Source organism: Cynocephalus volans, chromosome 14 (genome assembly GCF_027409185.1).
Source record: "Cynocephalus volans isolate mCynVol1 chromosome 14, mCynVol1.pri, whole genome shotgun sequence".
In the NCBI taxonomy this organism is placed as follows: domain Eukaryota; kingdom Metazoa; phylum Chordata; class Mammalia; order Dermoptera; family Cynocephalidae; genus Cynocephalus; species Cynocephalus volans.
The window spans coordinates 9,615,333-9,643,118 of NC_084473.1; the positions used below are offsets into that span (position 1 = coordinate 9,615,333).

The window sequence follows — 27,786 nt, forward strand, 5'->3', positions numbered from 1 at the left end:
AGTCTATGCGCAGGCGCAGTCCTGACGGCCCGCCCCAGCTTCCCGCGCGCAGCGTTCTGAGGAACCTCGGCAGCCTGGGTTTCTAACCGGAAGTCGAGGGGAGGAACCTAGTGCCGCGGGCGCCAGACTGCCGGAAGTGGTGTTCTTGGTGGATGGGTTTTTCCTTCTTTAGTTTCCCGCGGCTGTACTTCCGATTTAGAAAGACCCCGACTACGTGTTCGTCGTCCCCGCTTCGCCCTCTGACCTCTGCAATGTCTGCGATTCCTGCTGAGGAGAGCGACCAGCTGCTGATCCGACCCCTGTAAGGGACCAGCGAGAGAGGGAATGAAGCCACAGGCGGTGTGAGAGGCCAGGGGGGACGGGGGACGTCGGCCTCCTCCGTCGCCCCCGCTGCAGCAGGCCTCAGCGGCCTGCCCTCGGTCCGCAGTTGCGGACCACTTCTCTCAGGCTCCGGGGATTTGGAGAATTGTGGATAGGAAGGGGCTTGCTAGGCTGAATGGGATCTTGCTTTTTTTCAGCTTCAGAGGAGTGTATGTTGGAGTTGGAAAAAAAAATAAGTTATTTGCGGGCACTGGGCTCTTGCCTATACGGGATTTTTATTAAAAAAAAAAAAAAAAAAAAACGTTGTCAACTAGCACAAACACGGATTTGTGCGTCAGGGCAGGCCACGAGGGAACTGGAAATGCTAATGACTCACAGGATGAGAGGAGGACCTGGATGAGGCTATACCAGTGCAAGGAAGAGCTAAATCTGTTTCTTATCACCTTCAGGACTTGAAAGAGAGAGAATAAGTGAGGGAGTTCCTATGAGTTTTGACCTTCCTAGCTCAGACCGTAGCAGAATAAGGAAGGTGGGAAGTTGAAGAGGAGAAAGAGCAGAGAGATGTTAAGGACAAAATCTCAGCCTTGACCGTCATAGGAGACTGGTTTGCAGTGGAGATGGCCTTTAGCATTCTGGAATGCTGCCGAGAAAGGGAGATATAAATGTGGAGCACTTATCCCTACAGATGAGCAATTCGAGTCCATATCATGGGTGTATTGTTAGGTCTTAGTTGGTACTACATGAATGTGTACATTTTTCAGAAGGTAGAAAGTATCTTCACCACACATTCATTGTCTTTGTTGAGCACCTGCTTGGAATATAACCCAAGTTTCCTTCTGCTTAGTTCACACCTGTCATCTCTTCCTGTGTTTAGCAAACACTTGAGCAAGTGGCAAGCATCACACCCTGATAGAATAAAACTGGGGCTGAGTTAAATGCTTTCACCCTTTTGGAGAGAATTACAGTGGAAAGTACTGGAGAGATAGTTGGGAGTAATAGGAGACCATTACTTTGGAGTCTGACCTAAAGTTCATTACCTAGTCTTCTACTTACTAGGACAACAACCTCACTGAACCTGTTTCCTCATGTGGGAATAATATAACAACACTTAGGTGCAAAGATTATGGCAGGTGCTCAGTAACTGATCGCTAATATAAGAGCACAGGTAGGCATTGCAGTGAGTGCCGTGAAAGTATGGAAAATGGATTTCTAACTTTGAGGAAAAGGAGGTGATCTCATGCACCCTAGAGAATATGATGCTTGAGCTGAATCCTAAAGAAGGAGTAGGAGTTAAAGACAGTGTGAGGGCCAGAATGTACCAGGCAGAGGAAGTGGCACATGTAAAAGTGAGAATGGTCATAACTTGTGGCCAGTTTTCATGGCTGTAGCTAAAAGGTTAGTAGATGAGGTGGGGCAGGCTGTCAGTGTCCAGTCTGTGAAGGATCTCATATACATATTAAGGAGTTGGGGCCTTTATCATGTCAGTTATAGGAAACCAACAAAGGATTTTAAGCAAGCATGGGATATAGTGGGAATTATGTTTTAGGACAATCACTCCTAGCAACAGTGTAGCAGGTGAGTTTGGATTAAGTGGAGGGATCCAGTAGGATGTAATGGAAATAATCCAAGTTTAAGCAATGAGAACCTATAATGAGTGAAATGAGATGAGTGGCATGGGTTGGAAAAAAATGGGTTTGAGAGAGTACAGAAGTGAAATCTTTAGGACTTGTAACTGATCAGATGTATCTGAAGGGACAGTTGTGGGGAGGGAAGGCGGGGCAGAGAGGAGTGCTGGGATGACTCAGTTTCCTAGATTGGGCAACTGGTAAAGAGTTGTGTTATTCACTCAAAGAGTACAGGAGATGGGCAGATCCAGAGTAAATTTGGGAGTTTTGTTGTTTTGTAACAGCTTTATTGATATATAATTTACATACCATACAATTCATTACTTTACAGTGTTTCTTAGTATATTCCCAGAGCTGTACAACTATCACCACCCTCTAATGCCAGAACATTTTCATCACTCTAAAAAGAAACCTTGTACCTATTAGCAGTCACACTCCCTTTCTTCCAACCTCTCAGCCGTAGGCAACCACTAATCCACTTTCCTTCTGTATAGATTTGCCTGTTTTGGACATTTCATATAAATAGGATCATACAATATGTAGCCTTTTGTGTCTGGCTTCTTTAACTTAGCATAATATTTCCAGGGTTCATAATTGGGAGTTTCAATAAGTATTTCTTGAGATTTACTAGGACAGGCACTGTGGCAATACAACAGTGAACAAGGCAGACTATGTCTCTGTTCTTAGGAATCTTTTATTTTAGTAGTGAGAAACAAACTGTAAATAGAAACATTGACTTCATGTAGTTGTAATTGTTATGATAAAATGATGTTGCATTATGGCTTGCTGTGATGGACAAATTAGAGGAGGTAGTCAAGGAAAAGCCTCTGAGAAGGTGATATTTGAACTGAGACCCAAATGATACAAAGGAGCCCGTCATGTCAGTATCTGATGGCAGAGTATTCCAGAAACAAAGAGCAAGTGCAAGGGGCTTATGGTAAAAACTAGTTTGAGGTTATGAAGTGCCCGGGAAATATTCCAAAAGAGATACCTAAATATCAGGTGTATATATTAGAGGTCTAGAATTCAGAACAATCTGGGTTACAAATAGAGGCTTGCAAGTGACTGGCATGTCAAAAGCATGGGAGTGAAGATTGAGAAAAGGGCCAAGGAGAGAACCCTTGAAATATCAACATTTAACAGGTGGGTAGAGGCAGCTGAGTGTGTTAAGGAAACAGGAGGAAAGCCAGCAAGCAGGATGAGAGCATGCGGTCTGCGAAGCCAAGGGAGAAGTCTCGAAGAAGGAGCAAGTAGTTAGGGACGACAGCTGCTGCCAAGAGAACAAGTAAGATAAGGACTGAAATGGCTGTGTGCACTTACAGCAAGAACAGTTTCAGGAGAGTGGCTGGTAAAAGCGTGGCTGACTAGTGAACGGAGGTGAGGGAAGGTGAGGAAATACAGGCAGAGTGTACAGAGCTCTTTTAGGAAGCTGGTGGGAGAAGAATAAAGTGGGAACTAAAGGAGATTAGAATCAAGGGATTTTGATTTTGGTATGATAACTGTAGCATGTTTAATTCTGATGGTAAAGAGCTGATAGGAAAATGTCAATGACGTTGCATTGTTCAGTTCCTCAGAAGGAGGGAGTATGTAAAGTGTAAAATGGTGAAAAGATTCATCTTAGAGAGAGGTCTGTTCTATTACAAAAGAAATGGAAGGAGACGAAGATGTGGGCGGATCAGTAAGTGAAGAGGACATTGACAAATGGACTGTGTATTTTTTTGATGCAGTTGATGGCCCATGCCTCAAGTGAAGAAGAGGATAGAGGGTTGGGAAATTTAGAATAGGGAAGAAACTTTGGAAAAGTTACTACAGAAACTAGAAGAGAAAACTCAACTAAGGACAGTTAAGTGGCAACATCAAGGGCCAGTTAAAGTGGAAGCCAGGAGTTCAGGTAGCTCTGATCTGCAGTTGTTTGATTTTCTTTATCAACAGCCCACTCTGAGGTAGCTTCTCAGCTTGGGGATAGATTCATTTCATGTCCATCTCCTAGTAAACTGAGTTCCTTGAGGTCAGGGTTTGTGTATCCAGCATTTCCATATCCTGGGCAATTAATACAGTGCTTGGTAAATAGAAGCTGCTTAATGTTGAATGACAATGAATTGTGAGCTAGAATAGTTGGAAAAGGCATCAAATAAGGTGAGGGATTTGAAAAACATATGAAGTTTAGCTTAGAGTATGCCTTGTGATAATTGGAAATTATGGCTGTTTTATTAATTTAAGAAGAAACAAAAATAATTTAAGTACTTGGTATAAAATATACTGAAATAGCAGAAGGTAGAAGGGAAAGGGATTGAAATTCACAGTATGAAAAAGATAAGTATTTAAATTTGAGCTATTTGGTAAATGCATATCATGATCTTAAAGAAGATGAAAGAATTTTGAAGTACTTATGGCTTTATATTTAAGTGCTAATTCTGAAACTATTATTACATAATCTGCATAACTGCTAGTTTACGTTTTAAGTACATCATAATTTAAAACTAACATTCGGAAGATTGAGTTTAACCTTGGGCTTCTTGGATCTCTACCACCTTCTCTCACAATTTTAACAACTGCAAAATCCCTGAGCTGCCAAAGATCATTTTTCATCTTTTTCCCACATTGACACTGTTCTTGCCTATCTTTGTAATTTTGAAGAGCTCTCATCTGCCTCAAAATTTTTGAGTGCTGTTATCAAATGGGACTCATTTTAAGTTGTAAAAAAGTTTGAATTTATTGGGCTCAGTTTTGATTGTTTTTTATTTACATCATTTTTATTTACAGTGGAGCTGGTCAAGAAGTAGGAAGATCATGTATTATTCTGGAATTCAAAGGAAGAAAAATAATGGTAATTATTATTTTTGTAGTCAGGTTAACTGTATGGCTCCGTTTGCAGTGGGTGTTAGGTCTTTTTTAGTAGACTAGTTATCTGTTTAGCTCCCAGAAAAATGTTATAGTGCATGTAACCTATGCTGTGTAACAGTAATGTGAAAAACTAATACACACTTCTACTTAGTAATCTGACAAAACATTAAGTAAACCTGAGAAGATATATTCTAAGATTGTAAAATTGTCAACTAGATGGGCTGCCCTTGTTTCTTCCAAGTCCCTCTTCTACTCCTGGAGGGTCTAAGCCAACCTAACTGCCCTGCCCCCAGTGGAAACCCCCAAGGAACCGACTGGCTTGGCCACATGCAGAGCACTAGCCACCTCCATGCAACATATAGTGATCCAGCCCTAGTTTGGGAGTTTGGAGACCCAAGTAGTATTAGAGCCACTGTCCTCATGCAAATCCGGCAATATCTCTTAGGCTGCTTCTCTAAGCCTACTTCTTTACCTGAAAGGCAGAGGGATTAGAAGAGATGGTTTCTAAGGTACTCATTAGAAAGGCAGTTTAGTAGCTCGTGTTTCTTTGTTTTTCTGTCTTCTCTACTTCTCCCAGTCTCAGAAGAACAGGCATATGTCAAACAAAGTCATCTTCTTAGTCATTTATTGTATTAATTTGGTAGTAACGCCTTATAAAATAAGTAAATCCTTAATGACTGACTGTTAAGAATTTGTTCCCTCATGCCTTAAAATATTTAAATTACCCTAATCAGGGAAGTTTCCAATTTCTTTTTTTTTTTTTTTTTTAAAAGATGACCGGTAAGGGGATCTTAACCCTTGACTTGGTGTTGTCAGAACCACGCTCTCCCAAGTGAGCGAACCGGCCATCCCTATATAGGATCTGCACCAGCGGCCTTGGTGTTATCAGCACCACACACTCCCAAGTGAGCCACGGCCGGCCCCGAAGTTTCCAATTTCTAATTATTGTCTTCTCACAATAGTCAGATCTGGTTAAGTAGTAAATGTATGAACTTTTAAAATGCCCACCATCTTCTGATATCCAAGTTCTTGAAAGAGTTCAGTCATTGTTAGAGTGATCAGCAAAAGTAGCTGGAAAGAAGATGTCTTGTATTTTGCATCCTGTGATCCTAAGTGCGAACTATATTTTAAATTTGTTGGGGAAGTTAAAATTATTAAGGCATATTTGCCATATTTAATAAGAATTGCGTTCCAAGTGCTAGTGTATGGAATCCATCTTGATTACGTGGGTGATGGATCAGTTATAATTATTATCTATTGGCTGAATGAATGTTAAGAAAATGTGTAGGAGATTGTGATTTTTTTTCTGTCTCCTTCAGCTGGACTGTGGGATCCACCCTGGCCTGGAAGGAATGGATGCTCTTCCTTATATCGATTTAATTGACCCAGCTGAGATTGATCTCTTATTAATTAGTCAGTAAGTTTTTTCCTTTAATAACAACATTGTTTTCCAAGGACTTTTACTATCAAGATTATTCTTTACCAGATTTTGAGATTTTGGTTTTTTAAGAGTATTTTCTACTGGGAAGCATATTGTAAATATCTGAGTCTAAGCCAGCACTCCATATTGCCATCACAGGCTAGAGAAGTTTACTATGAAGAACTCACCTACCTCTAGAAGTAAGCCCAGTGAGTAAGCACTTTTCCAAGATACCTTCTTGGGGTCACTATTTTACCATGTTCTTCTATAAGAACTTCAGGGTTTTTTGGTGGCTGGCCAGTATGGGAAACTGAACCCTTGACCTTGGTGTTATCAAGAACTTCATTTATAAATAGTGACATGTTTCACCTTATTCCACAAAGTGTTTGTTATAATTCTGGCTATCAAGGATAGGTTTGGATATATCCTTCTTTCTTCTCTAATTATTCACTGATAAAGTTTTTTTGCTGTTTAAAAAAATACTTTGTGGGCAGAGCCCGTGGCACACTCGGGAGAGTGCAGTGCTGGGAGCGCGGCGACGCTCCTGCTGCGGGTTCGGATCCTATATAGGAATGGCCAGTGCACTCACTGGCTGAGTGCCGGTCACGAAAAAGGCAAAAAAAAAAAAAATGCTTTGTAACTTTTTTCCCACACTAAAACTGTGTGCATTATTTCTTCCCTCTGCACATACCTACTCCTGGTTTTCTGAAAGTGTCAGTATGTAATTATTATATAGAACTTTTTTGTACAGTGAGCAACAGTTTCATTACGTATAGGATTTGATGGATAATATTTTAAGTATTAACACAATGTCTGTTTATTTTTAAGTTTCCATTTGGATCACTGTGGTGCTTTGCCCTGGTTTCTTCAAAAGACAAGTTTCAAAGGAAGAACATTTATGACTCATGCCACAAAAGCTATTTATAGATGGCTTCTTTCAGATTATGTCAAAGTTAGGTAAGTTATTAGATTATATACATGCATTTGGCTCTGCATGATACATGCAGTTCAAGATTTGGACCATTTTGTGTTTTGAAATAAGGCGTTCTCATTTTATTCACAATGATGTCAGTAATTTAGTCATTTGTTAACAAGTCATTGAATACCTATTGTGTATCCAGCATCTTCCTGACATTAAAGTCTTAATATAGTTTTTAAATATAAGTAATATATCCTTTTAAAGTAATATATCCTTTTAAATCTTTGTAAAACTTACATGAGTTATAAGGTATGATAGAAATGATCTGTAAATAGTATTTCATAATTTTATTAAAATTTAAGACTAAATACATTATGCAGAGGTATTCTGAATTCTTATTTCAGATTATTAGATAAAAGAAAGTTGACTATCTTAAATGAAAAAGTTCTCTGGGGAAGTTCTTACCAGTTAAAAGAGGAACATCCACTACTCCAGCAGATATTTTGGAGCATTTTTCTGATACCAACATAAACTATTAACCTGCAAAAGTTGACTGTTTATTCCAAGGGTAGCTAAAATACTGTTTGTTATTTTTTCTTATGTAAATACAGAGAAATGGAAAAGTTATCCTTAGTAATAGCAATACCAGTTTACACTTAAATAATGCTTACCACATGCCAGGCACAGTTCTCAGTTCTTAATATATGACTCTATAAACTCATTTAATCTTCACACTAATTCATGATGCATTTTACAGATGATGAAACTGAGGCACAGAGAGATTTTTGCCTAAAGTAGTCGTTGTAAGAGACAGCTGGAATTTTAACTTAAAGCAGTATGGCTCCAGAGTCTGTGTCCTTCACCACTAATCTCTCTTGCTTTTTTGGAAGTATATTAACATATTTTTCAGCAGAAAAGTTATGCTAGACTTTTTAGAGAAATTTTTTCATATCCCATCGTAAGACTGTTCAATATATGTTAATGTGTTGTATCTCTCAGGAGTATTTGAGGCGGAGAAAAGATTAAGAAATATTATCCTACAGAATGCTTTGTCTTAATTTACTATTTGTTTTACTTAAAATCAAGAGTACATTGAGCTTACTTAAAATCAAGCTTTGTAGCTATGCATGCTAAACATTTTTATCATAATTGCAGAGTAGAAAAATACACAAAATGTCTTAAGAGATTCAAAATAGCATAATCCATACAGTATATTTTTAAGAAATATCTTCGTGGATATGTTGTCCACAGACAATCTATTTAGTTCAAAGACTTTTTTAAAAATCTTACTCTTAATTCTCTTTGTTGGCATCTTTCAAAATTCAGTAACATATCAGCAGATGACATGCTGTATACTGAGACAGATTTGGAAGAAAGCATGGATAAAATTGAAACTATCAACTTTCACGAAGTTAAGGAAGTTGCAGGAATCAAGTTTTGGTGTTACCACGCAGGCCACGTTCTAGGAGCTGCCATGTTCATGATTGAGATTGCGGGTGTCAAGGTACTTTCTAGCTCTGATACTTTTCTCCCTACAAGAAATCAGTGCAGAGCTTTTGCCACAAGGTAGTATTTAAAAAAATTCCCTAACTTGCAAAGTGTTGAAACACTGAACCGTAACATGAAAATAAAGATCATGCTTTTTCCTTTTAAATATCATAGTTCCTACCTCCATTATAATACTTTCTATCAAGACTGAGAAAAGAGTAAGTTCCCCAGCACACCATAGACTTAATTCCTTTTCAGTGCCCTTTAGAAAACTGGTTAGAGAAGGGCTGCCTTTGTGGCTACATCTATTTAAAATTGAAACATGATTTGGTACTCATAGATAGACCCCTAAGCAGGAGACTATAGGAGTGAAGGAAGTGAATTAGGAAGGATATTTGTAACCAACCTTGATGGAAAAGTGGAATAGAAGTCTCAAATGTCTAAAAACCGGGGTGGACTAACAGGTTTTTAGACTCTAGAGCAGCAGTTCCACACTCTGGCTGTACATTAGAATAACTTAGAGAGCTTTTAAAAAATACATGTTGAATCAAAATCTGAAGGTGTGACTTTGGCCTTTTTCTCTTTAAATATTCTAGGTGATTCGAATGTACAGCCAGAATTGAGAACCAATGCTATAGTGTAATATTGTCCAAATTTTTTTACAGCTGCTCATGTATTTGAAAATTGTATGCATTGAGTTGTACAGTATATCACTAAACCACTTATTCTTGCAGTTTGCTCTGGGGTACACACATGAAAAAACAGGAAATAGCATGAATGCAGGTCTGATATTCTCATTTGGAATTTGATACATACCCTCCTACGATTTTATCTTCCATTTTAGACAGTGCTCTCGTGTGCCTCAGTAGATTCCTTTCCTTACCAGCATACCCTTTTTCTCTAAGAAGTTCAGAGCACTTCTCAAGTTTATTAATGTATAGGTTATCTTTGTGGGATGAATCAGGGAATATATTATTGCCATTAATTAGATCAAATAATTGAAACACTGGATGGTTTAGTGACTTAAATGACACATTTTGAATTAGACACAAGCATTGCATCTAAATTTCATTAGTTGTAGGCTATTTTTTTTATTTATTTAACTTTACTTTTAGATTTCATGAACTTAATATATTCACTAGCAAAATGAAGCCTTCCCCAAATCTTAACTTTTTCACAGCTTTTGTACACAGGTGATTTCTCAAGACAAGAAGACAGGCACTTAATGGCAGCTGAAATTCCTAATATTAAACCTGATATTCTTATCATTGTAAGTATTAATGTACTGTATTGTAATTACTGTAATATAAGCAGAATTTTTTCTAGTGGAAGAAAGATATGATCTGACTTTCATAATATGTCATTGGATGTAAACTTATTTTTTTAGTATAAAAAAATTTTTTTTGGCTTCTCTTTGTAGTACAGTTCCCCTTTCTTGCTGTTAAGTGTATTAAGACTCGTCTAATATCAGAGGCGCTAGGCTGTCTCTGGGCAGGATGTTTTGTACTGGGTATGCTCCTTCCCCATCTCCTAAATATTATTGTCTGGGGAGTTACCCCAGATTTGTAGAAAAACATCTTAAGGGTTGTTTTAGAAGTGGTGTGGCCCCACTGCCTTGGCCATGGTGACTATCTTTTGGCCTTTAGTACATGCACTTGTCACATTATTCATCTTTATATGTCCTGTCTGCTTACTAGGTTGCAAGTACCAGAAGAATAAGAAAAATGACCTGTGTAGGAAAGCTCTTTTTGGAAGACTGGAGGACACACAAGTCAATAAATGTGTGTTGGTGACGATGTCAGGGATTGAGGGAGAGATCTTTTGAGCCTGTGATACATATATAAGAACATCAAGTGTATTTGTTCAAGGCAGAAGAGCTGCCTGTTTCTCCCCCACCACCTACAGGATCCCCCAGCTGCCCAAAAATGAGGGGCCACTGCATATTGCTGTCCATAGCAACGTGTTATGAGTGGAATAGATTCAACTCAGCTTGAGGTATACCCAGCATATAAACTGACCTTAATTTAAGGGAGGATTTGTTTTTTTAACTTCAGAAAAAGGTAGCCATTTTCATGATATCTGGTACTTTAGAGCAATACTTCTCAAACTTTAATGTGCTTATGAATCATCTGGTGATATTGTCAAAATACAAATTCTGAGTCACTGAGTCTAGACTAGGGCCTGAGCTTCTGTACTTATTAGAAGCTCCCAGGGGATGCCAGTGCCGCTGGTCAGTGGACCAAACACAATAAGGCTTTAGGGGATATTCTCAAACAGAGGTATAAGAAACAAAACCTGTATCAGAGGTGAGAGAAATATCCCCCACCCCCCATGGAAAGCAAAATGGTTTTAAAAAACAAAAGACATAGCAAAATTATCTTGAGGGGAAAAGATACATTTGGAGATTTTTGGACTATTTCCTGATTCCATTTTCTAAAAAGTTCTTATTACTTAGATCTGAACTCTAATGTTCTTATCTGTTCTTCTTTCCAATTAATATCATAACAATATGTATTCAAGTAAATGACATGTTAATGGAGGAATGAATCACTTTGCCTCAGCAGTTCATTGATATTTAACTTTTGAATTCTTTGGGGATCATTGATCTTGGTCTCACACTTCTAATGTGTTATTTAGGAATCTACTTATGGGACCCATATTCATGAGAAACGTGAAGAGCGAGAAGCAAGATTCTGCAACACTGTCCACGATATTGTAAACAGAGGGGGCAGGGGTCTCATTCCTGTCTTTGCTCTTGGAAGGGCTCAGGAGCTGCTCTTGATTCTGGGTATGTCATTTCCTTTTTATTTGTGAGATTGTCAAAATCTTAAATTCATTTTATTAAGATAATAACTTGGCCCCAGATAAGTCATTTCACCTTTCTGGACTCATTTCTTCATTGAAAATAGAGATTAGGTGCTAGTAAGAGCCCAGGGAAACAGCAACTCTTACGCACTGCTGCTGGGAATGTCAGTAGGCGTGACCTTTCTGGTTGCCATCAGCATCAGAAGTCTTAAAATCTGCATACTCTTTGACCAGCAGTTGACTTCTGGGAAATAAATGAGATGCATGGGAAACTTTGTCAGTACGGGTATTCATCATTTTCTTATTTTTAAAGAAATAAATCATGTCAGTAAATATCACATTATAGAAAAATATGTTGCAGATGAATAAATTACATACTTTCATATAATATATTAAGAAGACCAAAAAAATAGGGTTCAAAATTGTGGGTACTCCAGTCCTAGTTAGGTGAAAACTACACACATAAATAACTGGAAAGATAATAAATCTGAACAGTGGGAAAGTAGACGATTTCTTTTTTGTTTTCTGCTTTTTTCCATTTTCTAAATACTTCAATGAACATGTGTAACTTTTTGTGTTAAGAGGAACAATGAATGCCACTTTTTAGCATAGATTTGTACTTACTGAGCCCTCCTAATCTAAACATTCTTTGATTCTACTTGGGGAAAGCACTCTTCTTAATAAATAATAGGTGCTTTGTATGTCTGTAGCTTCAATGTGGAGAACTGGAGATGACTGCATGTTAAGCTCTTACTCTCGGTTCTGCCATCTGTGATGATGAGGACAAATAGTGTTTCTGCTGCACTAAAAAGGAAAACAAGGAGAGATGAAAGAAATGACCCAGATCAAAAGCAAATCTGTAACAGAAACAGGACTTTCTAGAAGCTAAATTTTCTAAATCCTAATCCAATCCAATCTTCTTTTGATCCTGATTGGTCCTTCTTTCTAACTGCAAATCAAATTAGTCCTTACAAGTCTTGAAATGAAATCTTCATAACCAGTAATATGAAGAGCAGAGGAAACTAGGAAGGTGAAATCATGTTGTCACCATCAAACTGGGTTGCCGATTTAGCAAAAAAGAATACAGGTCATCCAATTAAATATTAATTTCAGATAAATAATGAATAACAATTTAGCATAAGTGACCCTGTATTTAATATATATTCTTGTACTAAAAATTTTTTATTGTTTATCTGATATTCAAGTTTAAGTGGGTGTTTGGTATTTTTATCTGGCAACCCTACCATCAAAGCACATAGTATGATTCTTTTCATGAACCAAGACTGCTCTATGCAATTGGTCACCCCTTTTCCTTAAATTCACCCTTATAGTATAATAGAAGGAGGACAGCCATTCAGATCACTGGATTCAAATCTCATTTATGTTCTAGCCATATGACCTTGGGCAAGTTATCAACTTTTTTTTTTAATATTCAAAGTTTATTTATAAAAATATACACCAACAAAACAGGAAATTATAATGTGAAATTGGGATATAATCTGCTTTACACAGTAATTAAGAAATCACAAAATTATATGTTGAAAACTTTGACACCAGTAAAAATTTAATTACATCTAAGAAAACGTGAACAGAGTAAATAAGAGGAGAAAGCAGAAAATATATTTGTAGCTGGGCCAGCCCGTGGCTCACTCAGGAGAGTGTGGTGCTGATAACACCAAGGCCATGGGTTCGGATCCCGTATAAGGATGGCCAGTTAGCTCACTGAGTGAGCATGGTGCTGACAACACCAAGTCAAGGGTTAAGATCCCCTTACCAGTCATCTTTTTAAAAAGTATATATATATATATATTTGTAGCATGCATGACAGAAAAAGTCCCTGTCCTTATATAGAATTATCATTTCTACATCAAGTAGGAAAATAACATTCCCACACTATTCAAACTTTTTTTAGCTTCCATTTCCTAATCTATAAGATGAAGATAAATCTTCACAAACTTGTCTTGAAAATTAGAAATGATAAATGTAAATTACATGCTAGACATTTAGTACATTTCCTAAATGCACATGCACCTAAAAGAATAGTGATGTCTTTTGGCCATACTACCTTTTTAAAATTTTAGGATTTAGTGAAGGTTTTTCCTTAAAATAAGTCTTATTTTGAAGATAAATTTCCTGTTGCATTTATTAATTATCAGATACTGTTTGGTTATTAGTTTTTTAAAAAATACAATAATAGAATAATATGACTTTTTGAGTATTCAAAATCAGTTTAATTCTTTTGGCAGTTCTGTTTTATAGTTATCAAACAGTTCATAAGTCTGTTTGAAATATTAATAATACATTTTAATTTAAAACCATTATAGAATTTAATGTCTTGCTGGGCTAATAAGTTATGGTCTACTATTCAGTATAAACTTATGCTGAATCATTTTAAAAAGCTTTTATATCCATGGACTACGATCATAGCATTCTTTTTCAGGTCATGCACTAGTATTTAGAAGTAAGTTTTGGATTTGTGAATTTTAAGTTAGTGAGGACAAGATTAATTTTTCTTAAACTCTTTAAAATATAGTTATGTGCTTTAATTTATATCTTGGTTGCTTGGATTTTTAAAAATTAATTATGTATATCATTTATTATTTGCGAACTATTTATCCCTCATAACAAAGTGTTTGTTTCTTGTACAATCTCTCTAGATGAGTACTGGCAGAATCACCCAGAACTGCATGATATTCCAATATACTATGCATCATCTTTGGCCAAGAAATGTATGGCAGTGTATCAGACATATGTAAATGCCATGAATGACAAAATCCGCAAACAGATCAACATCAATAATCCATTTGTTTTCAAACACATTAGTAACCTCAAGGTGAGTGCTTGTGAAAGAAAGACAGACAAGGATGGATGAAACACAGACCAGTCAGTCGTAGGAAGTGCCTGTAGTTGATTCTGTGGCTGAATCCCTCTTGCTGAAGTCTTACCTTTTATGCAGAAGTCATCATTTTTTCTGTAGGAAATAACTCCAGCAACTGGCATTCTTTCTTTGCTTGAACATATTTTGTCACTTGCTCCAAGTCTCCATATGTTCACAGTATTTCCAGTTGCTAAATAGCTTGGATCTCTTTTGCCACAGGAATAAAAAGTCCTAACGTAACGAGAAAAATATTTTGTATTGCATACTAAGTTTCTCTATTCTCACTCAGACCTAATCATCTTTTTGATTGGTGCTGCAAATTTTATATGTGAAAATTTTGATATGTTTACTTTTCTAGAACATACAATAAAATCTGATTTGATTTTTTAAATGTATTGCTTCATTCAAAGTGATGCTTTAATCATAATAAAATAAGGTCCAAAATACTCGTTATAAGTGGTCTTCTAGTTTATAAATAAGCGTTGTTTGTAAAGTATATTTTTTAAGTTAATTGCTTAAGAATTAGAGCCACATTTTCCCTAGAAACAATGTTAAACCATTTGATTTCCAGGCCAGCTCAAAATATTCATGAAGTATGCAAAGCCATTGTGAGTCTTTGGAAACATTCTTTTTGAGTTCTATCTTGCATGCGTAGAAACCCATTTGATTCTTCCTTTTACTTTTCTGCCTGCCTGCTAGGCACTGAAAAGGGTTGTAATGGTCCTTTAGCTACAAGTAGAAGATTTTAAAGATCAATGTGAACTTTCTGCATTTTATCACTTTATTTTTCTGTCATTCCTAGCCTAAACTGTTTAGAAACTTGGCAATTGGATTTAAAATGTTTACCAGTCTTGTCAAGGCCTTTCAGTAGTATGATTAATCTTTTACCTAGCTTTTTGTTATTCTTTAAAAATAAAGAATGCTTTGTCAAACCATGGTAGTTAATGTGCTTTTGCATTTCCTTTTCTCTCTTAGAGCATGGATCATTTTGATGACATTGGTCCCAGTGTTGTAATGGCCTCCCCAGGCATGATGCAAAGTGGCTTATCCAGAGAGTTATTTGAAAGCTGGTGTACTGATAAGAGGAACGGCGTCATTATCGCAGGGTACTGTGTAGAAGGAACACTGGCCAAGGTCAGTTATAGTCTTAGGCTAGTGCATTATTCCTAATCAAAATTGCAGAGGTAGCAGTATCCTCACAGGTTTTCCACTAAAGTAGTTCTTTAAATAATACAAGTTTTTTTTTTTTTTGTTTGTTTTTTTTTTGTGACCGGCACTCAGCCAGTGAGTGCACTGGTCAGTCTTATATAGGATCCGAACCCGCGGCGGGAGCGTCGCCGCGCTGCCAGCGCAGCACTCTACCAAGTGCGCCACGGGCTCGGCCCTAAATAATACAAGTTTTGATTTCAACAAATGAAGGTAGAAATAGGTAGCTAAAGATGTTTGCAGGATGAGGAATTATGCAGATGCTGGATGGCATAACAGGATCCATAGGTGACTGGTATACACATTAAGGTTTCAGTAGTGCTCATCTGCTTGGAAGTAAAAAAGAAAAAAATGGATAGGGACCTATTTGAGACCAACACATTAATACCTTCATTGGTAAAGAAGAGGTTTACTAATACATATTCTCTTAAAAGCTATGAAACGTGTTTGGGTTGACTGCACATCTTCCTATTGGCATAGAACAGTTGATGTTAGCACTTAGGAAGTAGGCATTGCAGAAAATATGTGCAAATCTTTAGAGGCAATTTCTGAATGTCCAAACATCATGTTCTCATCCTTTTACCATTAACATATATTTTATTTTTAAAAATATAATGTGGGGCTGGCTGGTTACCAGCCAGATGGTTAGAGCATGGTGTTATAACACCAAGGTCAAGGGTTTGTATCCCCATACCAGCCAGCTGCCCCCCCCCCAAAAAAAAATATATGTATTACATATATATATATATACACACACACAATATATATAAATATATGTATTTTTTATATGATTTATGATTCCTTATTTTGATCATTTTATTACTTTACCTTATTCTATAAAGTCCTTTACAGACAATATTGACCAGGTATTTAAAGTAGGTTTCCAGAATACAGATGTATCTGTCCTTTATACAAATCCTTATATCTGGTAAGTGACTTTTTAGAGCAGAAGAATTGGGAATACAAGTCTGTCTTTTTAATCATAAGAGTTAACAGTTTTCACTGCCACTATTCCAAATACATTGAGTTTTAGTTAATCTGCTTACTTTTTTCATTAAATGCTTGCTTGGTCAAGAAAATGAGTATTTGATATTTACTAAGTCAATAGTGTTAGAATGATTTTTTGTGCTGAAGGTTCTAAATGTAACATAAGAGTTTATGGCTATGTGAAAAAATGGAAATGTACCTTTTCTTTTTTTATTGGATAGTTTATTTATTTATTTTTCTTTGTTTTTAATAGCATATCATGTCTGAACCTGAAGAAATCACTACCATGTCTGGACAGAAGTTACCACTGAAAATGTCTGTTGATTACATTTCTTTCTCTGCTCACACCGATTACCAGCAGACCAGTGAATTTATTCGTGCTTTGAAACCGCCTCATGTGGTTAGTCTGTGCATTTGATTTACAGTATTAAAGGGGAAAAAGCATACACAAGAAACCATTCAGCAGCCAGTTCACAAGCATCACCTTCTGTTAATGTGTCAGTTTATGAACAGAGCATTTGCACTTGCACTTGGATTGGACCTTTAAAGCTCCCCTTTGAGTTAGGCAAGCTGGACACTTTAATTTTCTCCCTCTTATTCAGATCTACCGATCCCAATTTTGTGTTCTTTCTATTATTTTCTGCTGCCTCCATGATAACTTAAGAGCACAAGCTTTGGACTGTGACTGCTTGTTTTGAATCCCACCTCCATCCCTTACATGCTGTGTAACCTGGGTAAGTTATTTAACCTCTCTGTACCTCATTTGTAAATAGGGATAATAATACCTTATAAGGTTATTGTGAGGACTAAATAAGAGAACATACATCTAAAGCAGTTAATACAATGCCTGGCACATAGTAAATACTTCTGATATTATTATTAAATAGGCACTGCAAGGATAATTTGAACAGAGGAGAAAGGCAAGTTATATAATAGAAAAAGTTTGATTTAAATAGATATGAAGCACCTTTACATAGTTCCTTATTAGTATGACTTGTTTATATTTTAGGTTTCATGTAATTATAAAAGTAACAGGTACATATTTTGGTGGGATTGGGAACAGAAATAAGCTGAAAAAAATATGTACTTTTTCTTTAATTTTTACTTTTTTAATTGATACATAATACATGTATAGAATGTGTAATGATCAAATCAGGGTAATTGGGATTTCCATCACCTCAAACATTTATCATTTCTTTGTGTTAGGAATATACAAAATTCTCTTTTCTAGCTATTTTGAAATATACAAAAAATTGCTGTTGACTGTAGTCACTTGACTGTGCTGTAGAACACTAGAACTCACTCTTATTCCTCGTACCTAACCGTAATTTCGTACCCGTTAACCGAGCTCTCCCCATCCTCCTGCTCCTCTGACACTTCCCAGCCTCTGGTACCTTCTCTGCCCTTTCCTTCTGTGAGGTCAGCCTTTTTAGTATGAGTAAGGACAGGTGATATTTGTCTTTCTGTGCCTGGCGTGTTCCACTTTGCATAAGGTCCTCCAGGCTTATCCATGTTGCCGCAGATGACAGGGATTTCATTCCTTTCTATGGCTGATGATATTCCACTGTGGATATATATGTATCACATTTTCTTTATGCATTCATCCATTGACAGTACTTAGGTTGATTTCATATCTTAGCTATTGTGAAGAGTGTTGCAGTAAACATGGGAGTGCAGATATCTCTTTGACATACTGATTTCCCTTCCTTTGGATATATATCCAGTAGTAGGATTGCTGGGTCATATGGTATTTCTATTTTTAGTTTTTTGAGGAACTTTCATCCTGTTTCCCATAATGGCTATACTAATTTACAGACCCACCAGAGTGCACAAGGATTCTCTTTAATCTTCATCTATGCTTGTTATCGCTTGCCTTTTTGATAAAAGTTATCCCAGCAGGTGTGAGATGATTGTGGTTCTAATTTGCATTTCTCTGATAATTAGTGATGTTAAGCATTTTTTCATGTACCTGTTGAGCATTTTTATGCCTTTTTTTGAGAAATGCCTATTCAGTTCATTTGTCCATTTTTAAAATGGGTTATTTGTTTTCTTGCTATTAAGTTGTTTGAATTCTTTATTTGTTTTGGATATTCACCTCTAATCAGATGTATGGTTTGTAAATATTTTTCTCAATCTGTAAATTATCTCTTCACTCTGTTGATTGTTTTCTCTTCTGTGCAGAAGCTTTTTAGTTTGATATGTTCCCATCTGTCTATGTTTGCTTTTGTGCCTGTGCTTTTGAGGTCTTACCCAAAATATCTTTACCTAAAGTCAGTGTCTTGAAGTATTTCCCCAATGTTTTCTTCTAGTAGTTTCATTATTCAGGTCTTACATTTAAGTGTTTAATCTATTTTGGGTTGATTTTTTTATATGGTGAAAGATAAGGGTCTAGTTTTATTCTTCTGCATGTGGATATCTAGTTTTCCCAGCACCATTTATTGAAAAGTCTGTCCTTTCCCCAATGTATGTTCTTCGCTTTGTCAGAAATGAGTAAGTTGACTATAAATGTGTGGATATATTTCTGGGTTCTCTATTCTGCACCTTTGGTCTATGTATCTATTTTTATGCCAGTGTACTGTGCTGTTTGGGTTACTATAGCTCTGTAGTGTGTTTTGAAGTTAGGTAGTGTGATGCCTCCAGCTTTGTTCTTTTTGCTCAGTATTGCTTTGTCCATTCAGGGTCTTTTGTGGTTCCTTACAAATTTTAGGATTGTTTTTTCTATTTCTGTGAAGAATGTCGTTGGTATTTTAATAAGGATTGCATTGAGTCTCTAGATTGCTTTGGGTAGTATGGCATTTTAACAATATCAATTCTTCCAATCCATGAACATGGGATATCTTTCCATTTTTGTGTGTCCTCTTCAATTTCTTTTATCAGTGTTTTATGGTTTTCATTGTAGAGATCTTTCACCTCTTTGGTTAAATTCCTAGGTTTTTTTGTTGGGTTGGTTTTTTTTTTTTTTTTTTTTTTAGCCTATTACAATTGGGATTGTTTTCTTGATTTCGTTTTTAGATTATTATTGGCAGAAACACTACTGATTTTTATTTGCTAATTTTGCATCCTGAAACTTTACTGAATTAATTTATCAGTTCTAACAGTTTTTTAGTGGAGTCTTCAGGTTTTTCTAATTATGAGATGTCATCTGCAAACAGGGACAGTTTGACTTCTTCCTTTCCAATTTGGATGCCCTTTATTTCTCTTGCCTAATTGCTCAGCTAGGATTTCCAAAATATGTATTTTGGGGCTGGCTGGTTAGCTCAGTCAGTTGGAGCATGGTGCTGATAACACCAAAGTTCAGGGTTCAATCCCATACTGGCCAGCTGCCCCCCCAAAACAAAACAAAACAAGATGTATTTTTAATTAGAAAAACACTTATAAAACGTGTCTGTAGAAAATAGATGAAGTACCCCTTCTGAATATATTGAAAAGTAGTTTAGAGGAAATGGCCTTTTGTTAGTGTTTGTTTAATGTTTAAATGTGGGTTTTTTTGCTTTTTCTTTTCTTTTTGGCGGCTGGCTACCACAGGGTTCCAAACCCTTGACCTTGGTGTTATAACACCATGCTATAACCAACTAAGCTAACCAGCCAGCCACCAAAAATCAAAAGGAATCATGCAATACTTACCATGATGTTTTCAGAGTTCATCCATGTTGTAGCATGTATCAGAACATAATGCCTTTTTATGGCTGAATAATATTCCATTGTATGAATAGCACATTTTGTTTATGCATTCATCTATGAATGGACACTTGGGTTGTTTCACCTTTTGGCTAAAGTGGTCTTGTTACGGTTTTGATTTTCATTTCCCTAATGACTAATGATGTTAAGCATCTTTTCATTATTATTAGTTTCTGAGTTCTTTCTAGCATGATCATCCTCAGAGATATTTGCCACTGGCCCTTAATGAGCAGGTTCTTTGATGGAGAAAATCACTCACCTACTTCCTAACATCATAGCATGTAGAGTTTAGTTACAGTGTGGGTTCATTTTGGGTGTTTTCTGGTGTATGTAGTTTATGGACATTCCCTCAGATTTTTAAGCCAGGGAGGGAAAGTTATATTGCTTTTTCTCTGTGATATTACCACCTCATTCTCAGTCCAATTCATCTCATCACTCTCCAGGTTCTATCTCTGCTGACAATTTAAACTCCTGGGTTGAACTTGATGTTTACCTTCCTCCAATAGCCAGCTTTAACCAAAATATATCTACATGATAAAATTGTAATCCTAGTAGTGTTGGTGGCAGTAATTAATAATTGCTAGCATTTATTGAGTATTTACCATGAGCCAGGTACTGTACTAGTGTTTTACATGAATCGACTTGCTTAATCTTAACAACCAACAGCTGTTTCATAGATGAGGAAACTGTGATGTTAAGTAACTTGGTCAAGGTTACACAGCTAGTTAGTGGCTGTGTCAGGATTTGTGCTCAGACAGCCCGACCCAGGTTTCACCACTAGGCAAAAAGCCTCTGCCTAGTACTGATGCTTCCCTTAACCAGACAGAAAGCTATCTACTACTAGTCTGTAGGCTAAGAATGATCTGTCCTATAAAGTAGAGGTTATAAAAGTGAACAGAAAAAGACTGATAGCTAATGCAATAGTCGTATATACCCCCCTATAATGTTTCATTTGGTTCTGAAATATTTTATTTGATACTGCTTTAATAAACAAGGAAATATCAGAAGTCACTTTCTTTTCCTTCACAGAAAGCTTCTTTTATAAGTCTTATATGAAGAAATCTAAAGAAATCTATGGTTGCTTTCTGAGATAGCAGGAGCAGCAATAGTATTATGCAAGAATCATATGCATTTAAAGCTGATGGAGATTATAGAAGTCACGTGGTCCAGCTCTTTAGCAGTGTGAACATAGAAGCATAGAAACATAGGAAAACGTGTATCTCATTAGTGGCAAAGACTGGAATAGGAAAGAAGTTTCTTTACTCTCTTGAAATAGTTCCACGTAAGGATCTTTTAAAGCTGCACAGAATGAAGATGTTACAAGTTTGATTGGCTGGAGGTCCTTAAAAGTAGTAAAGTTTCATGACTTCAAGTATGTCTCTGTTTTATGTATTTAACTAATTCAGATAAGGGTCATCATTAATCTGAACGAAGGATATTTCCCTATGCTTCTATCAAAATTTATCCTGTGTAGATTTTAGTCCATGGAGAACAGAACGAAATGGCCAGATTAAAAGCAGCACTGATTCGAGAATATGAAGATAATGACGAAGTTCACATAGAGGTTCATAATCCTCGGAATACAGAAGCAGTGACCTTAAACTTCAGAGGAGAAAAACTAGCCAAGGTAAAAGGTTATGGTTTCTAATCCTATCCATGTTTTTTCTTCAGGGAAGAATATACGACTTAAGAAATAGATCTCCTTTAATCAAATCAAGATAATGTGCTTATTGCTGTCTAATTAGTATATTACGAGAATTTTATCCTTATGCTTTTTAGGCTTCTTCTGGTTCTAATTTGTTTCTTCAGATGGAGAATTTACAGATAGATTAGGTTTCAATGCAGTTGGATCTGTTAGCTTGTTAATCCATATCCTCACTTTTTCTTCCTGTGTTTGAGGGTAAACAAATGTTTATTGCTATATCCAATACAGTATTGTGTCCACCTCTTCTTTCTCCCTAAGAATCTAAAGATAGGCCTATATCTCTAAACATGTAAGTTTGCGTGGATATGACAGAATATATAAATCGTCTTTTTAAGAATTAATAATTTTTGATAGTGAAATATAATATTTTCAGAATTTAAAATTGAAATAGTTAAGAAAAACCTTATCTGGGATTTTAGAGTTGTGCTATAAGAAGTCTCCATTTTTACTTCTGTTGATCAAAACTCTTTTTAAGGGCTGGCCCGTGGCTCACTTGCGAGAACATGGTGCTGACAACAGCAAGTCAAGGGTTAAGATCCCCTTACCAGTCATCTTTTAAAAAAAAAAAAAAAAAACAATTGGTTTAAGATACTTCTAAGAGGAACTTTTTAATAATTTATTTAAGGTTTTAAATATCAGATATGTATTAATGTGCAACCTTACAACATCTTTTCAGTGTATAATAAGCTAGACATGAAGAAGCTAATCGACTAATATCCTTTCTTGTGGTTGAATTTAAGGAAAAAAAGAAATTAACAAAATATAAGATGTGAGGTTTTATTGCCAAAGAAGAGCCAGTGATTACTCCTGAGTCTCACTGTTCACAGAACTTTTCAGGGGCCAATTTAATAGTATTTTTCTTATACCTGTAGAAAAATACAATCTAGGGTTGTATTTCCCTACTTCTGCTGGTTAGGCAAAGCTGAGTTTTTTTTTTTTTTTTTTTTTTTTTAAAGATGACCGGTAAGGGGATCTGAACCCGTGGCCTTGGTGTTATCAGCACCACACTCTCCCAAGTGAGCCACGGGCTGGCTCCAAAGCTGAGTTTGTTATTAGATAGAGTGTTGTTATGTTTTTCAGCCCTAATTTCACTTATTTAAAATCTCTAGCTTAATATCGAATATACTAATTATCCTGATTTGAGCATCACATATTGCAAATAGATACTGATATGCAACCCTGTACCCCACAGACATGTACAGTCAATTATGTTTCAATAAAATTAATTAATAAAAAAGTAAAATCACTAGCTTTAGTTTTATTTTTTCCTCAAGTATGACATCACCATGTTAAAAATCATTCTGCCAGGAGCAAAGCTCCTTTTCATAAAGAGATTTAAAGAGAAAATAACCTTAAGAAATCATGTGAAACCATAATCCTCTCCATGTATAGTTAAGAACAAATGTATCACTGCCTGGGTACTGTTTGCCCTGACCTGATTAAAGATAAATAGGTATGAAATATGCTGCCTTTATCCCCTCGAGTTCATTTATTTTTAACTGAGAGAAGTTATATTTAAGAATAGTGGGTTTCATGTTTGTAACATTTTTGTTTTTATTTGTTTTGGAACAGTAGTTACTCCGTTCTCTTAACAATGCTTCCCCTCAGTGTATTATCTCATCCATACCCACCTTTATTGGGCTTTTTCTTCAAAGGTGCTGCTGCTTTTAGTGTTAGGTTTGGCACAGCCTCCCACCTTTGCATGAGTAGAGCTCACTCTGTGCAAGTTGATAACCAGCCTGGGGGGCGCATGTCTGCTACACTGTAGTGCTGAGAGCTTTCTTAAGCCCAGTAGTAGGCTCACGTGGTTGTTGAACTGACTGGAACTGAACTGAACCTAGCTGTTCTTGCCAGCTCTTCCCCTATGACTCTTCCCTTTGATATCTTGGTAGTCTTGTTATTGCCATGGTGGTAGAGGTACAAAACATTTTATATTTTTCACAGTTGTATTTATACATTGTTTTCATAGTTAAGATATCTGATAGTCATCATTATGGTTGAATGCCTGAATACTGCATTTTACAACATTCTATTTTCTTCTATTTTTTTGTTGCTGTTGCTGTTTTCAATAGGTCATGGGCTTTTTAGCAGACAAAAAACCAGAACAAGGACAGCGGGTCTCAGGAATCCTTGTTAAAAGAAACTTTAATTATCACATACTTTCTCCTTGTGACCTGTCCAGTAAGTTTACTATTAAATGTCAAATAAAAGTTTATCTTAGCATTTAAAGAAAATCAGTGAAAACTACTCTAAACTTAATGGCCACGTTTTAATAACAACCAAATAATGAAATAGGAATAGGTGAAATTAGCTTTTTGGGGTAAAAAAAATCTTCCTTGAACTACTAAGACATTTAAATTATTTGTGAAATTAAATGGAGTATTTATGTTTTTATTTTCTGAAGTAACTTTGGACTCCTCAGATAAGCATTTTGTTTTTTATGACCTGTAGTTTTTCGTTATTTGCTAGGCCTTTCTATTCTACGCCATTCCGAAAGAATGGTCAGGAGTAGGGAACAAAACTTTCATAATTTCTTTAAAAGGGAAAAATAACTAATGTAAAATGTAATTTTTTAAAATTTTTATTATTTATTTATTTTTTTATAAAAGATGGCCGGTAAGGGAATCTTCACCCTTGACTTGGTGTTGTCAGCACCGCGCTCTTCCAAGTGAGTGAACCGGCCATCCCTATATAGGGATCTGAACCCATGGCCTTGGTGTTATCAGCACCACACTCTCCCAAGTGAGCCACGGGCCAGCCCTAAAATGTAATTTTTTCATTGCATTGAAACTTTCTCTTATCATCCAAATAAAGTAACACCACCTATATAGCTGAAGTATGTAGTATACATAAATTGAAGGTCATTATAGAGAAAAATGAAAATTTGCATAAAGCTAAATAGGATTATATTTAAGTTTGTAAATTGCTTCTTTTCCAAAATTTATAAACATTTCCATGTGAGTTCTGTGTCTGTGTAAATGCTAAACCTTCAATAAGTACGGTAATTACTTTCCCAATAAATATTGTATTATCTTTAAGTATATACTATGCTTGATTTTATTTATATAGTGCTAATAAATTATAAGTGCTTTATGAAAGAGTAAGAAACAGCACCAGCATTTAGGATTTATCTGTGAGGTAGGCGACTGTCAGCTTTCAGACCATCACACATTAGTATATAATTTGTTCCTCCATTTAGCAGTTACTGCTCTTACTCTTACGCCAGGCTTTGGGCTAGGTGCTGGGGGACTAAAGACATACTTAGTAACACAGTTCCAGTCCTTGAAAGCTCAGTCTACTGAGGGAAGCAGTCGAGGGAAGCGCTCGTTGCAGTATTGCCCAGTGACACGTAGAGGTGTGCGGGAAGTGCGTGAGGAGAGACTGGGCCTAGAGAGTTGGGATGAGCTTTGTAGATCAGCCAGCGCTTGTGCTAGGTGGTGAGAGATTCTTAGGAGTTCACAAGCAGAAAAGAAGGCAGATGACAGCTGGCCTGCTGGCTCACAGACATCCAAGAACCTGGTGTGTTCAGGGAATGAGGCTGGAGCAGAAGTCAACTGGGGTGAGGGGCATAGGGAGACAAGCGGGGCAGGCGGTATGGGACTGAGTTAAGGAGCACCTTGTTAGCTTTCTGAAAAACCTGTTCTCATCTACTTTGCTTTTACTTCACTCTTTACTCCTGGTATGTGTTTGCAAATTGTATTTTGTGGGACTAGTATTATTTCTCAAAGTATATTTATTCTCATTTTCTCTTCAGATTATACCGACTTGGCCATGAGCACTGTGAAACAGACCCAAGCTATTCCATATACTGGTCCCTTTAATTTGCTCTATTACCAGCTACAGAAATTGACAGGTGTGTGTGTTTATTGAAATTTATTTGTTTTCTGTTTTTTTTGTGTATTAATGGGGCAATGACTAAATTAAAAGGTGTGGACTCTCTCTAATAAAGCAAAAGCACTTCATATATGCTGTCCATTAATATGCTCTTCATAATTCATATGGTAAAGTACTGCTGTAAAATAAATTAGCAGAAAGAGAATATTTTTTTTACCTCAGAACCTCATGTTAGAATTATAGGTCATGTGGTGCTGAGAACACCAAGGTCAAGGGTTCGGATCCCCATACCAGCCAGCCACCAAAAAAAAAAAAAAAAAAGAATTATAGGTCATAACATAGAAAGCTCATAAAATATTTCTGAATTAATTCTTGATTAAGAGGACACTAGGAAGACCAGAAAATCTCTTTTTGATAATAGAATTTCCCTGTGGAAATATTAAACTTATGAAGCTACAGCATAGACATGACTAGTTGGCAGTAGTTGACTAGTCTCATATTAAATGTTAAGATGCTGCTGATGGAGGCTAAACCTCTTGTACAGACAGATGTTTGAACATCACCTTAGTTTGCTACTGATAAAATGTTTAATGCCCAAGGCAAATCCTACCTACCTAGTTTCATTAATTTTTATAATATATGTTGAGATCTTTTAGTTGCTATAAGCAATTAACATAAAACTCAGCTGTTTAAAAATTGACTATACAAATGAGTTATTAAATTTGTCATTGTGTAGTAGCTTTATTTTTGCTGTCTTTATAAACAAATAAATAATTACACCTCCAGGGCCGGCCTGTGGCTCACTCGGTAGAGTGCGGTGCTGATAGCGCCAAGGCCCCGGGTTCGGATCCCATATATGGATGGCCGGTTCGCTCACTGGCTGAGCGTGGTGCTGACAACACCAAGTCAAGGGTTAAGATCCCCTTACCGGTCATCTTTTTAAAAAAAAAAAAAAAAAAAATTACACCTCTGGAAGATTATCAGAAAATTATGTACATCTTGTAATTACTTTTTCTTTTTTAGGTGATGTAGAAGAATTAGAAATTCAAGAGAAACCTGCTCTGAAAGTGTTCAAAAATATTACTGTAATACAGGAAACAGGCATGGTGGTATTAGAAGTAAGATAAGATCATTTACTTAAACAAGGAGGGGGAAAAGTTTTAAAGGATTTCATGTGCAGTTGTAGAGACAATTAGTTTCTTCCCAATCAGGAAAAGAAAATTGTTGGAAAATATATATGTATATATTTTTTCTTCCGAAGATCAGATTTAAATATAACACAGCTGGATTTTCTCTGCAGCTGTAACAACAAAGTAACTAATAATAAATTAAGACTTAATATTCAGTATGTGTAACTCTCACATGAGTAACAGCCCCCAGAATGTCTTCAGTTAAAACAAAAGGTCTTAAAATTCTCAAGATAATTCTGTTACATTAAAACAAACTTTAATGCAGCACTCCTTAAAAGAGCGAAATGTTGAAGATTCAAATAAACAACAGTAAAGCGATCCAAATCCAAAAGGCTAGAAGTCGTTAATTCCGGTGAATGTGGTTCTTACTGTTAGAATTGTAAATTCCTACTGGTAGAATTTGGAAGACAGACACTAAAGGAATTGGGTGGTTGACTTGGATAGGCTGGCAGATGTTCATTTCAGAGAACGGCTTTCCAAGTGAGTCCTGGGACAGAATGATCCAGGGAAGCACCTGGTCTCTTTCTCTGCCTCAAGGTAGAATTGTTTGTAAATTCACCAGGTATATGGTCAACTATTTTATTCATACATTTCATTCATACTATTTTTTTTAAAACAACTAAAGATTTGTCAGTGTTGGTCCACTTCAATTCTGTGATTTAAGTCTAAATTTGATTCATAAGGCTAAAAACAACTAAACAGTCAAAGGAGTAAGTATCTATAACATGAAGTTACATATAATAATATATAAAATGTTAATATCAGAGAAAGGGGACAAGTTACTAGAGACATTAATTTAGCTCTTGCTACTAAATACTATTAGAGAACGTATTTCTGTTCCTGGAGTTAACATGTCAAAGATCTTAGAGAAAGTTTTTCAAGTGCC

At 36.3% G+C, this 27,786-nt stretch overlaps 1 protein-coding gene across 2 annotated transcripts in view; it reads left to right on the forward strand.

The window, feature by feature from the left end:
- The first annotated feature begins 121 nt into the window (after positions 1 to 121).
- Positions 122 to 27,786, forward strand: part of CPSF3 (cleavage and polyadenylation specific factor 3) — a 39,508-nt gene continuing 11,843 nt past the window's right edge. The window contains exons 1-14 of one of the 2 annotated variants that reach the window (XM_063078124.1): positions 122 to 301; positions 4,710 to 4,773; positions 6,110 to 6,207; positions 7,039 to 7,167; positions 8,456 to 8,633; positions 9,798 to 9,887; positions 11,255 to 11,405; positions 14,080 to 14,255; positions 15,276 to 15,434; positions 16,747 to 16,893; positions 21,646 to 21,798; positions 23,949 to 24,057; positions 25,631 to 25,729; positions 26,734 to 26,828. In XM_063078124.1, coding sequence (XP_062934194.1) covers positions 153 to 301; positions 4,710 to 4,773; positions 6,110 to 6,207; positions 7,039 to 7,167; positions 8,456 to 8,633; positions 9,798 to 9,887; positions 11,255 to 11,405; positions 14,080 to 14,255; positions 15,276 to 15,434; positions 16,747 to 16,893; positions 21,646 to 21,798; positions 23,949 to 24,057; positions 25,631 to 25,729; positions 26,734 to 26,828 — 1,797 coding nt within the window. In that variant the 5' untranslated portion in view covers positions 122 to 152. Of the gene's footprint in view, positions 302 to 4,709; positions 4,774 to 6,109; positions 6,208 to 7,038; positions 7,168 to 8,455; positions 8,634 to 9,797; positions 9,888 to 11,254; positions 11,406 to 14,079; positions 14,256 to 15,275; positions 15,435 to 16,746; positions 16,894 to 21,645; positions 21,799 to 23,948; positions 24,058 to 25,630; positions 25,730 to 26,733; positions 26,829 to 27,786 lie in introns of those variants that run through there. The other variant, XM_063078125.1, reaches the window with a different exon arrangement.